Source organism: Cydia fagiglandana, chromosome 7 (genome assembly GCF_963556715.1).
Source record: "Cydia fagiglandana chromosome 7, ilCydFagi1.1, whole genome shotgun sequence".
Taxonomy (NCBI): domain Eukaryota; kingdom Metazoa; phylum Arthropoda; class Insecta; order Lepidoptera; family Tortricidae; genus Cydia; species Cydia fagiglandana.
This window is the reverse complement of record NC_085938.1, coordinates 9426036-9441403: the sequence shown is the minus strand read 5'-3', so window position 1 is coordinate 9441403 and position 15368 is coordinate 9426036. Positions and strand designations below refer to the sequence as shown.

Here is a 15368-nt window from a genome sequence, read left to right as displayed (position 1 = left end):
TATAGACCTATAAGCCTATCCTCGAATATATATAAAATCTTCGCTAAAGTTATACTCCAAAGAATAACCAATAAGCTAGAGGAAAGTCAACCAAGAGAGCAAGCGGGCTTCAGGAGCGGGTACTCGACTGTGGACCACATTCATGTCATCAAACAATTGTTCGAAAAAGGCAAGGAATACAACATAACATTCTACTGCTGCTTCGTGGATTACAGTAAAGCTTTCGATACAATAGAGCACGAGAATATCTGGCAGGCACTCAAAAACCAAGGTATCGAAAATAAATACATCAGAATACTAAAAAACATTTACAACAACAGCAGGGCCACAATAAAACTAGAGCAGGAAGGCAAAGAGATCAGAATAGAAAGAGGCGTACGTCAGGGGGACCCACTATCGCCGAAACTCTTCACAGCCGTCCTAGAAGAAGTCTTTCGCCAATTAGACTGGGAGAAATGTGGACTATCTATTAACGGTGAAAACCTTTCACATTTGAGATTTGCGGATGACCTGATCATACTCTCATCATCAAGTGAGGAATTGCAAATAATGCTGAATGACCTAGTTATAGAAAGTGGGAAGGTGGGATTGGTTATGAACACACTAAAGACCAAGGCTATGACTAACGACAAGCAAAAACCTATTCTCATCAATAATAACCCAATTGATTACGTCAACGAGTACATCTATTTAGGCCAGATAATCTCTCCGGTAGATCTAACCTCAAAAGAAATAGATAGACGTATTGGAAATGCTTGGAAGACATATTGGAGCCTAAAGGAAATAATGAAAAATAAAGATATCAATGTAACTATCAAGCGGAAACTCTTTGATACCAGCATACTTCCTATACTTACCTACGGCTGCCAAACCTGGGCTCTCACTAAAACACACATTAGAAAGCTAGAAACTTGCCAAAACTCCATGGAAAGAAGTATGCTGGGGAAAAGACTATCGGATAAAATAAGAATAAAATCCATAAAGAAGATCACCAAAACAAAAGATGTCACAAAAACAATAAAAAAGTTAAAATGGAAATGGTCAGGACATACAATTAGAGGCAAAGAAAAATGGTCGAAATCGATAATGAACTGGTTCACAGGCCATAAGAAAAGGAAAAGAGGTAGACCATTTAGAAGATGGGTGGACGACATCAAAGCCACAGCAGGAACCACATGGACGAGAGTTGCCAAGGATAGAGAGGAATGGAGAAGGTTGGAGGAGGCCTTTTGCCAATAAATGGCACACAGACAGAAAAAAACGCAAGAACTGTAGAAAATAATGCAATCTACTGTCTGAAATAAAGGATTATTACATTACATTACATTACATTATTCCGACATCTCAAACTGACATGTGCCAGCTGAAGGGTTATTAATCTTAGTTTATGTGACATGTCATCACATGGAAACAACTAGGTATGGAAAATTTGGCTTAATGCAGCGCCTGCATCTGTCAACCTCATTTATCACCCTTGATAAGTCAGGGCTTTGCTGATAAGACTGAATTTAAGTATATTCTGCGAGTGACATTATGGCACTTTCTTTACTGAAGAAATGTTTCGAACATTGTTCCAGACTTTTCTTGGTCTAACTCTATATTATATGTATGGTTTCTGTGACCCGTTTCCCAAAAGCTTGTAACTTGTAATTTAAGTGGATGTCACTTTTTGACAGCTTTTGTTAGAAAGGGACTTCCACTTGTATTACAAGTTACAAGCTTTTGAGAAACGGGCCCCTGATATCTCAACTAGTAGGGAACATAATATTAGTTTGTTTCTTTAAATAGTAAGGAACTGATTGACATATATTATTGTATGTAGGTATATTTTTTAATTATTATAATGGCTGAGTTACTCACATATGTATACTACATACTCTACATAGTAATTATTTTTCTTTCATCTTAAGTCATTTATTTTTATCAGAGTGGAAGCTAATTATGTTTCATGTTGTGCAATGTTTATCTTTAGTTGCCATTGAACTTCTGATAAGTATTATTTGTAGGTCAATGGTCAGAGCAAGGAAGAAAACAAATAAATTGTGTAACCATCTGCAAACAAAGTTATTGCGTTAACTCTACATAGTAATGAATTAAGTTTAAATATTATAAAAAATTGACGCGTTTGTATCGCGAAATCGAGCCATCGACCCGCGCTTGCATCGATGCAAACGCTTGTATCGTGACAAACGCGCCGTCGATGCGCGCTTGTATCGATGCAAACGCGCGTTTGTATCGTGATAATCGCGCCATTGACCCGCGCTTGTATCGATGCAAACGCGCGTTTGTATCGCGACAAACGCAAACAAATTGCTTCGTGGAAAGAAAAACACTTCGATGATGCGAACACGATGTATTCCCATTTGTCCCGGCCCCACGTGGCCGCCGCCATACATGAGACTGATGGGAATGAATCACATGAATATATCTATTTCCATTTTCATCTGTGCCCGGCGGCGGGGACAAATGGCAATACACTGTAAACATGATGTAAACCAGCCATAGTCTACATCTCCAAGGAGTTCAGTAGCTTCCGTTACATGAAAATGAAAATGAAAAAATGAAAAATGAACAATTCTTTATTTGCATAAAATATGGTATAACAAGGTGTTATTGGAAATATATTCCCGTACAGAAACATATTTAGCTGGTTAAGCATGCAAATATTATCTTGAAGCTATTAATCTAATAGGTAGGTACATTGTTAACTTAAAACTAATATTTCTATTTAATACTAGGTATTACATATCGAACAACTCACTTACAGAGTAAAACACCTGTTTTTTGAGCCAACGATACAGCTGTGCCATGCTGCTTACGTATGGTTCACGACTAGTTGACGGCGAGCGGATGAGAGACCCCTCATTAGCGTCTTCTAAGTGTCGGCGTCTAGTCAGCGCTATGGAACAGTTGCGCTAACGTTGCGTCCAGCAGCAGCCATAGAGTAGATTCGACGACGACGCCCGACGACGATTTAGGGGGACTCTTAGTGTGGTACAACATTATGGGGACCCGGCCAGAGCCACTGAAACGGATGTTATACTTATATTCCAGGTATGGAGTGGGAAGGACCACCCAAGCAAGGCTTGTACGACCCCCAGAACGAGCACGAGGCCTGTGGCGTCGGATTTGTGGTTGCTATCGACGGGAAACGGACCCATAAAGTGAGTTGCCACTTCAGATGATCACTAAAGTCTGTCCCCCTTATTCATAAACGTTTACTAAAGTTGACAAGCCTATAATAATCGTTTGTCCTTTTTCGATGATGGAAAGGGACAAACGATTATTATCGGCTTGTCAACTTTAGTAAACGTTTATGAATAAGGGTGTGTATCTTTAGGTATTTAAATGAAAGTAAACAATTTGTACATTTTCGGGTAGTTGTAACATTTATTGGTTAACCGACCAAATCCAAAACTGCCTGGATCTGTCATTGAACGACCTGCTAAAAACTACATTAATTGATCATGTAATGTTTTCATCTACCCTCAAATAGCTCCTTAAGCCAAAGATAGAAGCTTTAAGATAGAGGCTTCATCATCATCATCATCTCAGCCATAAGACGTCCACTGCTGAACATAGGCCTCCCCCTTTTTTGGGGGGTGAATGCCATAATCGCCACGCTTGGCAGGCGGGTTGGCGATCGCAGTCGAGTACACCGAATTTGAGGGACGCTGCTGCCCGTCCACCGGTGATCTTGGACGTGGTTTAAGGACATAGCCATACCTTAAGGATAGAGGCTTAAGGGTAGATTTTGTTTACTTTTATTTTAAAAAAAAACCTAAAGATGCAGAGTATATTGTAGGTGTATCTGCAGTAAAATCAAGATCAGACATGTAGGTACCTAAACACTCCTTCAAATTTCACGGGATCAAAGTGCTGCGACCAGTGTGTCTATCCAAATAACTAGACTATTCCATAATGGTAAGTGATTCGCCTCACGTTTCTAGCCGGAGGAAGATAACCAAGACAATAATATTCGTATTTAGTCCGATAGGTATATAACTATGAAAAAGGTACGCCTTTCCTTGTCATTATCTCGGACTAAATATTTCATATACCTAATGAAAATAGAACTTCACTTCAGATAATTTCGTTTAATCCTATCGTTTTTGCATATCACTAGATCTGTGTCTCTCTCGGAAATGAATAATGTTGCTCTAATATAAACACTTCAGTTATAATGTATCTAAGGTCGCCTCCAGAAACTCGCGAACTAAATTGACATGAGTTTGACAAATAAAATGATACCAGGAATAGCAAAGAAAAAATAGTCACGGGTATATGTCGATAAAATGATATCGATAAGTAAGATATTGCACTTACTACCCATGTCATAATTATAAAGGGGTCACAAACGATTTCGATTTATATGAGATATGTATATGACGAGAAAAGTAGTTGGTTCGATTGTTAGACTGTGTCGTGCGAAACTGACAAATTTGAATGTTAGTATTTCAATGTTAGTGTGCAACAACTTACCGTCATTGTTTATTTCAAGAGCTCGGTTGTGGCCATAAATTTAAAATTGGTGATTTAATTTTATACATTTGGCCGGTAGATAGATGAGATTGATTCATAATTATTTAAATTCTGAACTAATTGTCAACTTCACCTTTTGAACGCCAAACGGCGCATCCATTTGCCGTGCCATGACGCCACGGGGGTAAAATTTAGTTTTGTGAATAAATAATGCAAACCTAAAAGTGGAATGTTTTTCAGTAGGTTTTTATCAAAAAACGATCGACGTTTAATGCCGTCTTTGGCGTCGTTGTCACGATTTTGCGTTGACGTCGATTGCCGTCTGTGGCGTTCAAAAGGTTAAATGTCCAGTTTAGGGACTGGTCTTTACAATCGAAGCAATAGGCATACCGAGGCGATTTAATGTTTGCGTTCACACCACACAAATTAAATGAGAAATTAATCATATTATACGAAATATTTCCCGGTCTGGGCCGGCTTTATTGTATTTTGAGCCAAAATCACTGTTTCTATGTTATTACCCACAACTTGTTACTCTAGCTGTAAGTTTTCCTAACAAACAAAATAAAAACAATAAATTATTTATTTAATTACAATATGTTTATCTAACATTATCCTTATCTCTATTAGGTACCATAAAATTGCACATTTTGGAAATACCGACATTTTCTAATTCAAACTTTTTTGAAAATATCGATATGAACAGCACTGGCCAAACTGTGGTATCATTTGTGCACATTGACCTGTCAATTTAGTTCGCGAGATTCTGGAGGCAACTGTACTATCTACCCGTACAAAACAAAACGTAAAAATGTAAGTACCCAATTTTAATTGATAAAGACTAATCTCTCTCTTTTACACGCACACACTAACAATACGTTTACTAAATAACTAAATATATGACTAAAACTAAAACGTAGTCTTTATGACCTGAGGACAATATGAACTTGCTTTTACACTTACATTAGCAATTACACATTATTTAATTTTGAACAGATCGTCCGAGATGCCGAGACGCTCGCCAAGCGCATGGAGCACCGCGGCGCGTGCGCCTGTGACAACGACACCGGCGACGGCGCTGGTGTGCTTGTTGCCATACCGCACCAGTACTACTGCGCACAGCTGAGGTATGGCTACATCTACATTCTTATAGGCTTCTTACACGAAAGTCACATTAGCATACGCTCCGAGCGCGCATCACGCCACCGCCGTATACATTTCTTTTAAACAATGTATTGCGATATTAGCGACCGTTGTCAGCTTCGAGCGTGCAGACGTCCGCGAGACGATACATCGTGGTAGTTTAGCAGTACGGCTACCACCAGTTTGATACTGACCTATTCGCTAGCGCATGATCTTTTTCCTGAATTTCAATGAGCCAAGAACATCTCGGAATTATTTTTACAACCCGAACATTAAAAAGTTTAAAAGTAGATAGAGCACTATTAGGAGTCACAAGAACCTGACCTCTACCATGAACAACGCCTAAAATTTTAAATGAGCGACTTCCTGACCTAACTCGGACGAGACAAATAACATAAAACAAGAACAAGGCAGGTTCGGTTAGTAACTAGCTGTGCCATCAACGACATACACTTTTGTAAAGAAATCAAATATCAATCCGTCACCGCACTCTTTGTCGATACATATAAGTTGGGTCGGTTCATGGGTGTGACCGTCAAAACTTTTAGCATATTTACTCGAATTTCCCTCGGTTTGTCGAAATTGTTTCATGCAAAAAAACATATCTTAGGTATAGGCCTAAAATCTCTATTTAATTACAAACGAGTGTATGTACTTTCAATTGAGACGAACCAAGAGCCAAAGGCAGACAAATCATATGGTAAAATCTCCCAAATCGTTTAAAGACAGAGCATGTCGAGGAAAAATAGATTCATACACATGTAAGTCATTACCCTCTTTCTGGGACAAGTAAATGTACCTATAGAATTCATTCATCGCTGGCTCTGAAATAGACTCTGATTTTCCTTTGAAGATATTTTGCTTTGCCTTGAATGGTTTTTTCCATAACGCAATATGATAACAAGTAAATTCCTAACATTATGGAAGAAAACGGCCTACACGTATTCGATATATTCTAGAGTAATATCAATGAGCGTATGAAGAATTTATTGTATTGTCATATTTGTTATTGTTCCAACTCACGTAATACACTGGAAAATAACGCGAAATGTGATTTGCACTGATTAAACGCTGTAACTCGACTTTGGTTTTGCATTTAAAACTAAAGCCATATGTGCCGGTCTTAGGCAAAAGGTACCTTTTGTCTTTGGCTAAGATTGTCAAGAAGAGTCCTACGGATTGGTTTTTATTGTATGATTTACCTATATGCTTGCTGCCTCGATTCCGAAGCAGCTTCTTAATCTTAGTAATGAGACGCTTATCCGTACATATCTTTGATATCTTATCTAATAAGAAAAAAATGTGTTCTTATATACAGGGCGTCCCACAGCTATGCCACATGGAGGGAAAGTACCCTGAATATTGTAGATGGAACATTTTACTGAAAGAAGACATTATTTTAATTTTAAAAACAATTTAAACTGCATTCATGATTTTTAAATAATTACATGGTTGAACCGGGAATCGAACCCGCTACACGAGAAAAAAAAAACACCCTGTAGCTTTTTCATCCCGATCGAAAGGCTTCATCATAAGGATTATTTTTTGCTAAATAACATAGTGTCAGAAACTAAAGGAAGACCATGAATTTTAACATTTGATGTGAAATTTAGCGAAATAATCAAAAGAGAGCGGCTTTGTATTCAACAGAATGACACTCATTTTGAGCATTTGATAAATTAAATTGGTTAATTTGAATTAAAAATGTTAAAATTCATGGGTTTCTTTTTATTACCGACACTATGTTATTTAGCAAAAAATAATCCTTATGATGAAGCCTTTCGATCGGTATGAAAAAGCTACAGGGTGTTTTTTTTTTCGTGTAGCGGGTGCGATTCCCGGTTCAACCATGTAATTATTTAAAAATCTATGAATGCAGTTTAGATTGTTTTTTAAATTAAAATAATGTCTTCTTTCAGCAAAATGTTCTATCTACAATATTCAGGGTACTTACCCTCCATGTGGCATAGCTGTGGGACGCCCTGTATAGCAGTTCGATGCTCTAGATTCTAGATTTCTCGAACGGGCCGTTCCATTCGCATAACAATGGATAAAAAAGTAACTGCCAACACGATTTCCAAAACAGCAATAACTGTACGCGAGACTAATGTAAAGTCGAGCTTTAAGACGTATTTTATAGAAATTTGTCGTGCCAGTAGGCAACTTGCCAAATTCTCGACAATCGAACGTAACCTTACTCTTGGCAACGCGCCAGGGCTTTATGAAAAATCGATGCCGCTACTGGAAAGGTATGGGAAACTCTTGAAGGGCAAGGTAGTTTAAAGACGAAATTAGACCTATATATTTGGTAACCTTCAACTTTTTAATTGAAATTATGACTCTTTGCTCTGGTGCCCCGCTGTGAGGGGTTTTGCATGATTTGGAAAGAAATATGGAGTCTTAGATAATTAGTTATGTTAGAGTTTCGCATAACCTAGTCAGTTATTATGTTTGTTAATTGCACATAAATTGCCATCAGCAAAATAACTAATGTATGTTGTTAATAACTAAATGAATGTCCATTCGGCAGTTTTAGATTTATCAGACTGAGACTCGCAGTTGGAACAAACAGATTCATAAAAATAATTCCAGTCCATCCCGTCACTGCACGTTATCGGCCAATGTAACCCATTCATATCCCAAACTGGTTTGATAACCCTACCCCAACCAGAGCTGGGTCAAGAGCACACACATAATAGATAATGGTATCCTTGCTGTATAGGTGCACACACTCTTATTACGTCTCGCGAACTACGCAGCCGCAGTATCTCTGAATGCTCTAGAGTATATATTGTATTGGTTGTCGCTGGGTTACTATGCGGTGTCATTTATATTCTTTGTAAATCGCTTGCTGGAGATTTACTGATGGTTGGGTCGCCTGGGATTGCGGTTTATTTATTGATTTAAACTTTATTGCACATGGCGGACTTAATGCCTTAAGAAGACATTCTCTACCAGAGACTACCAGTCAACCATTCGGTCGAACATAAACTTGAGAAACTTTTCCAAGTTTAGTGTTATGGCTTTGTTGGCATAATGGTTGTTGAGACAATTGTCAATGTTGTTGTGTAGTTATAAACGCAGGTACTGAAATGATAGCGGAAAGAAACACTAAGCTACGACCTTAGAAATATTCGTTACCATAGAACAGAATCATAATAAAAACTTTACTTTAGTACCAATATATTCAGCAGTACGTGATCTACTATTTACAGAATACAGACTTTCCTAATTGATACAGTCGACTGCGGAAGAACTGAAGCCATGCACGCGAAGTGTCTAAAATGATCAAAATGAATCGATATTTTGTTCTTAGCAAGAACCTTAATAGATTTTGAATAAACTATTCGTATTCATTGGTCGTTGTCAGAAAGCATTTAGAGAGATCAATAGGGCATGCCATTAGAGGTCTTTCCGAACGGAGACATTGATTCGACCTTCATCTATTCACGGCTTGTCGCCACAACGAGGGAGACACGCGATGAGACAAATAACATAATCAAGACTATGGTAATTTTATTAACAAGTACGATATACGTAAACAAGTAAGATGCATGATAACTTGCAAACAATTGCATCTAGATTATTATTGTTGAAAATTAACATTAAGTGTGCACTTTATGGTGAAATAAATTTAGTGCATTTGAGCGGGAAACATTGGAGTAGTTTTATATTCTTGTGGTTGCGACAAATAACATTTTTTTTTGTTAGGTTTAGTTTTAGTTAATTTATTTTTTAGGCACTTGTATTAAGTTTGTTATATAATTATGATAATAAATATATTATATCACTAAATACATAGCCACGAATATAGCAACTTTAAGCTTGTACAATACGCACTAATAAAAATAATACCATGTACTGGATTAATTTATTGTTGAGATACTCGTATGGTTTTAGTGCAATAGGCACGCTATGGTTCATATGAAATGAAGCGGTAAACATGGAACCGTATGTATAAATTACAACGATTGTTTTAGTTTCACCTGTATGTCTGTCTGAAACTAATCTTAATACATGCATGTTGGATTTCACCGCTTTGGTTGGATTAGATTTGGTTTGACCGATGATCATTAACTCGGAGGGCGGTGATAAGAATTTTGTGTCGTAAAAATAGTCTCGAATCTTTCGATAACTGTGCAAAGAAAAGTAGAGTCAGTATCGTTAAATTAAATTAAAATGGCGTGAGATTTGCACTGAAATGTCCAAATTTCCATATAAAACTCGTGGCAGTTTACTTGAACATATAATATAAGCTTGCTTTTACATAAACCTGTGTCAGCTATATAATATAATATATTATATTCAGTCCATTATCACTGAAATGCTCGTCGATCTCAGAATTAGCAACATGACTCTGTATAAACAAAACAATTCCGTTCCTAAGTATTCAATTAGGTAGTACACAGCAGCAGCAGTCAGCAGACGACATTTGATTCAGCATTCCACACCCACGCCTCTTCAGTGCTGTTATTCACAAAACCTATCCGCTGCACACCGCTTTAAGTTTGATCTACTGTGACGGGTAGTTGTTACAAATCTTAGACTCAGATTATATTAGACTTTAGCTCACAAACCAATACAAATCGAATCGTGAATAAATGATTGAATATCGATACGGCTTTCGAATGAACATTACTGATTTCTGAAATGTAAATTCAATTTACGATTACACCTATGTTATACCGACTACTTTATGTGATTAATGCGAGACGAGACTAATGTTTATCGAGTATTACGAGTATATGGAATGTGTGGTTATAGTGCGTATGTAATTTTTATTGAACGTGATGCATAATGTTATAATATTGTCTTTTTACTTTAAATTCACACAGTATCAAGTTGTAGAACTTGGCAACTGTGGCCGATTCTGGCATAAACGTCTAGCTTTTAGTGCCAAATATTTGTGAAAAAGCCTTATATGACTCAATTGTGCCGTCTACTGTGGCATTGGGATGGGCATGGGCAATCCTTTTTTTCAGCGTATCATATACATTTACTATGTACATAATACTGCCTACCAGTGGCGGCGCGTCCATAAAAGCCGATTCCCACCGGCTTGCCTGTTTTTGGACGTCTAGGCAGAGTTGTAAAGGAAATGTGTAAGCCAAATTAGCCCCGGCTTGCCTATGGATATGTTTGACGCGCCGCCACTGCTGCCTACTAAAAAAAAATTAAATTTACAACAATAATAATATATTCTTATCATGTACACATAATAATACATCAAAACTTGGAGCGTAATAACGATAAGTCCCTTCCAACTTTTTATCATAGTCTACAATCACGTCTCGACCAAAAATTGCATCGTTATCTTCAAAAGAAATACGCATAAGAGTTGTTGGATGATTATTTTAGAATGCGTTTTTTTCTGGCGGTTTTTTATTTACAGTATTCAGGGACGTGTACGATTTGTTGTTTTTCTAATCTGGCTTTAATTAATTATGCGTCGTAATAGTAATTAAACGTCGAAATAGCTAATTAATTATCTCAATGTCTACAAATGTACGTTTAAGGTCACTTCTTCAAATTTCATATTTAATTAAATGAAATCTTCTGTCGATTTTTATCTCTTTCACTAAACTCAACGTAATTTAACTTTTCCCCTTGAATCTCGCTCGAGATTTAGCAGATATTCGCATTCCAAAATACTTTCGTCTGTCTTCAACGAAGAGGATCGACGTCTGGTTGTAACCTGATATGATCGGACTGAATTGCGAGAATCTATTAGTTGTTCATTATGGCGTCTCGCTACGTGCGAATAGCACTGATTATCACTTGCTAAGGTCGGGCTATTTAGTTACATTGTTGCAAGTGATAAATAAGTTAAAAAGAGGTTCGAAATATTCACTAGCTGACAAATCTAACGTTTGAGTTTGAATATCTAGAATTTCGTGTATAGCTAATTTTCAGAATAAAAATGTGGATGCAGATCAAAATGGTCAGGATCTAAATCGATAGACCTATTTTTTGCAAGGTTCTTGAGATATATCTCTATCCTAGGTTTAAGAAACTGTAGTTATTGTCTCAATACTTCAAATACAAGAGCAAAACTAGAGATTAATAAAACAGCGAATTATCTTGGCATTGGCACTTACGTTTTTCTATTAAGAAAACTTGTTTTCAGCTGTATATTAGAATTATCAGTTTTGTGGAAACGTCATTTTCATTTTTATTTAATATTTTTTAACACTTTGAAAGTAACAAGAAAAAAAAGGGAAAAATTAATCCTGAAATCAGTGAAATGTATGCTTAAAAACCGGCCGGTGAATTTCTAAATACCGTTAAAATTTGCTTTTGTACGTATTTAAATTGTAATGATAATTAATGACTTTGCACAAACTGAGCAAAGATTAAACTATTGCAGCAGCGGAATTCTACTGAATGGAACTTTTTCCAAGATAGCTGGCCAATTCAATTACATTGCGTTTCACACTTGACTACAGCTTTATCTGATAAGTATTACGTGTAATGAATATATCCATCGTGATCTCTCTTCCTTATCAGCGACTATCGGAGTGGTTATCTTCAAGATATCTATTTTAATCAAGAATGTAAGCTTTGCACATTAGATGTAATATGTTGTGTCTACTGTTTTCATTGTAGCTTAGGTAATGGTATTGTGTATTTTTTAAACGATACTAAGATACGATATCTTGGGTTAGGTTATTTATAGTATGGATATAAAAGTAAAATATAAAAACACTTACAAAACAATAAAAAATACATATAAACACATTATAAAAAAACTAACCTAGGATGCCACCGGCAGCGGGGCAAGGCCCAATGTATTATGTATATTATTATAGCACCGGTTTGTTTTAGATTGAGAATTCGATTTTATATCCTGAATTATTGAAGTTTCAACCACAGTATCATCATTAGCATAAAACCTCGACATTTTTGTAGTAATTGTCCACAATGTAGCGTTACTGCTCGTAGTTTCATGTATTTATAACAACAATTGATTGTTGATTGAGCGTGGAGCATGGCGAAAGAATTACCATGCTAAAGAAAACGAGACTGTCAATCAGTCTTATAATAGAATTAGAGTTCATTAGTACTGGTATTGCAAATCGGGGGGCACGGCAGTGCCCCCGCCAAGTCGAGCGCGAAGCAAACACTGCCGTACCATATTTACTGGAACCATTTCGCCGCATTTTCAGGCCCCTATTTGAGAACCTCTGGATAAGACCAGAACGAAGAAATTTTGGTCATCCAGTAAGCTATAATCACATACTTAAAATCCAAAATTTCAAGTCTGTAGGTCATTTAGTTCCGAAGTTAAGCGAAAGCAAAGTTTCGCATTTATGAAACTCACTCATGATCATCAGAATAGAACTAGTACTTCCCATAAACTCAGAGAGCTGAAATTTGGTACAGAGTTAGGGTTTAATGGCCACATAAAGGGAAAACCTAAAAATATTGCAATATCAGTCACGTTTTAAAGATCTAAGAACTGCATAAGTAAGTTTGTAATCCCATATAAATATATGATATTACAAAGTTACTGTTGCAGTTCCTACAAATAGTAGGTAAAGTAAAGTAAAGGTACTCTACGATGTACGATGTGAGTATGAATGAAGATATGTTTAGTTAGAAAGATTTGTAATAATAAAAAAAACTACTCCTAAAAGAAAAAAAATGTGTTAAATAAGAAAATCTAATAAAATAAATCAATATGCCCACGTTTCTACAAAAAGAAGTGAAATCCCACCAAAAACATTCTGTAAAAAACTAGCCAAGTCTCGATGGAGCTGCTTGTTTATCTCTAAAAAGTAATGAAATCTAGACAAATTCGTGCCAAGTCTAAGGTTCCTTACTGCGATTTCTTTATTATTATAGTTAATGTTGTGTGACTTGGCCGTTGAAGGGTACACAAGGGTACAAAACCAGGTGCTCCATGACACCATTGCACCAATCTGCCATTGCACCAAAAATAAGTGTTTGTTTCAGGCTCGCCCATACATAAGTATTATTGAAATACGCAGCTTTATCAAGCCTACAATTGACTGGTTATTGAATCAACGTTTTCCAAGTGGCAATTTTCCATCGTCAATGGGTAGCGGTTCTGGCGACAGATTGGTGCAATGGTGTCACGGAGCACCTGGTTTTGTACCCTTGTGTACCCTTCAACGGCCAAGTCACACAACATTAACTATAATAATAAAGAAATCGCAGTAAGGAACCTTAGACTTGGCACGAATTTGTCTAGATTTCATTACTTTTTAGAGATAAACAAGCAGCTCCATCGAGACTTGGCTAGTTTTTTACAGAATGTTTTTGGTGGGATAAAATATACAAACTATGTAGACCTACTGACTGATAGATTTGTAGAAGAACACTACTATTAGTCTTTTTACAAATCACAGCGTTAATAAATATTTGAGTTAAGTTATATATAACAACGTAAAACAAATTATTGTTGTTTGTGCGCTACAATTTTATTCAGCGGTTTGATCCAGCAAAGTATTATCACCAACCAAATTAATGAATCGGAACAAGAAAAGGGTTTCAATGTTTTTATTATAAAGCAACATACGATTCCAACAGCTAATAAAAAAAAAATGTTTTACTAAGCATTTTTATAAATAACCTAAGAAATATATCAAAGGATATCTAACTACATACATATTTAATGCCTACTTAACGAACTGCGCAGTAAATCGCGGCCTTTACATATAAATTTCCAGTCTGCTAAATGTCACATCTCACATCACAGGCATCTAACCTGATAGGTAATTGACAAGTTTACGTATACCTCATTGAATGTAAAACGGATATTTTATACTAAGGTATACGATCGCAGATAAACCAGCGAGTTGCATTGATTAAGATGTATGTAAATGAACGTTTCTTATGTGTTATGGTCATGGTTTATTGCATTTGTGAACCACGGTACCTACCTAAATTACCTACCACCAAGCTCGAGAAAATCTAAACAATCGTCACCTCTTAATGCCAACATTGTTATTGGTTATTGTTCGGCCGTCACACCTTCAATAAGAAGAAATTACAATTTCCAGTAATTTTAACACATAATAACATTTACCCTTTACAAGCGCACAAAATAGTAAAAAAAATTAAACCTCCTTTAAAAAGATTTGTTTTTAATCAAAAAATCGTAATGAAGGTTAAATAAAATATTGGGTATGTAAAGTAAAGCAAGATTCCAGCACATATTTCCGATCGAATGTTCTAAACATGACCGTTTGTTACTATCAAAGTCACCTGATGACTTACATGTATAGCAGGCAATGCCAGTACTTTAGGCATTAGTTTTTCCTAATGTTACAGTGATGTGATTTTTGTGGTAGTCTCTTAAGATGTCGTCAAATTATTTCCATCATCATAACATGCAAAACAGTCGTGGTCGTTTAGGTATACAAACATCATAGTGTGTGATAAAAATTACATAACAATATAATAAAGCCAATAAAAAATACAGGTAAGTAATCCTATTAGCGGCTATCATGGTATTAGGCATAATCGACTATATAATAATTATAATGATCGGCGCGATAATAGTTTGTTATGTAGTGATTACTTGTTAGACTGTTAATTGATACTTGATAAGAAATTTTCGAAAAATATTTTGAGGGTTACGTATCCGAGTGGTAGAGTCGGAACAAAAAAAGTCTGCAGCGGATTTGATAGCCCACGCAGTGCAAGTGTCATTTATACGTCATAATTTCATAGAAGTTTGACGTTTAAAATAACACTTTCACTGCGTGGACTATCAA

The 15368-nt window shown here is 36.3% G+C and overlaps 1 protein-coding gene across 1 annotated transcript in view; it reads left to right on the top strand.

Moving 5' to 3' along the window:
• LOC134665860 (uncharacterized) overlaps nucleotides 1-15368 on the top strand; it is an 89499-nt gene that overhangs the window by 1750 nt on the left and 72381 nt on the right. The window contains exons 2-3 of the mRNA XM_063522893.1: nucleotides 3055-3164; nucleotides 5479-5609. Coding sequence (XP_063378963.1) covers nucleotides 3057-3164; nucleotides 5479-5609 — 239 coding nt within the window. The 5' untranslated portion in view covers nucleotides 3055-3056. The remainder of the gene's footprint in view (nucleotides 1-3054; nucleotides 3165-5478; nucleotides 5610-15368) is intronic.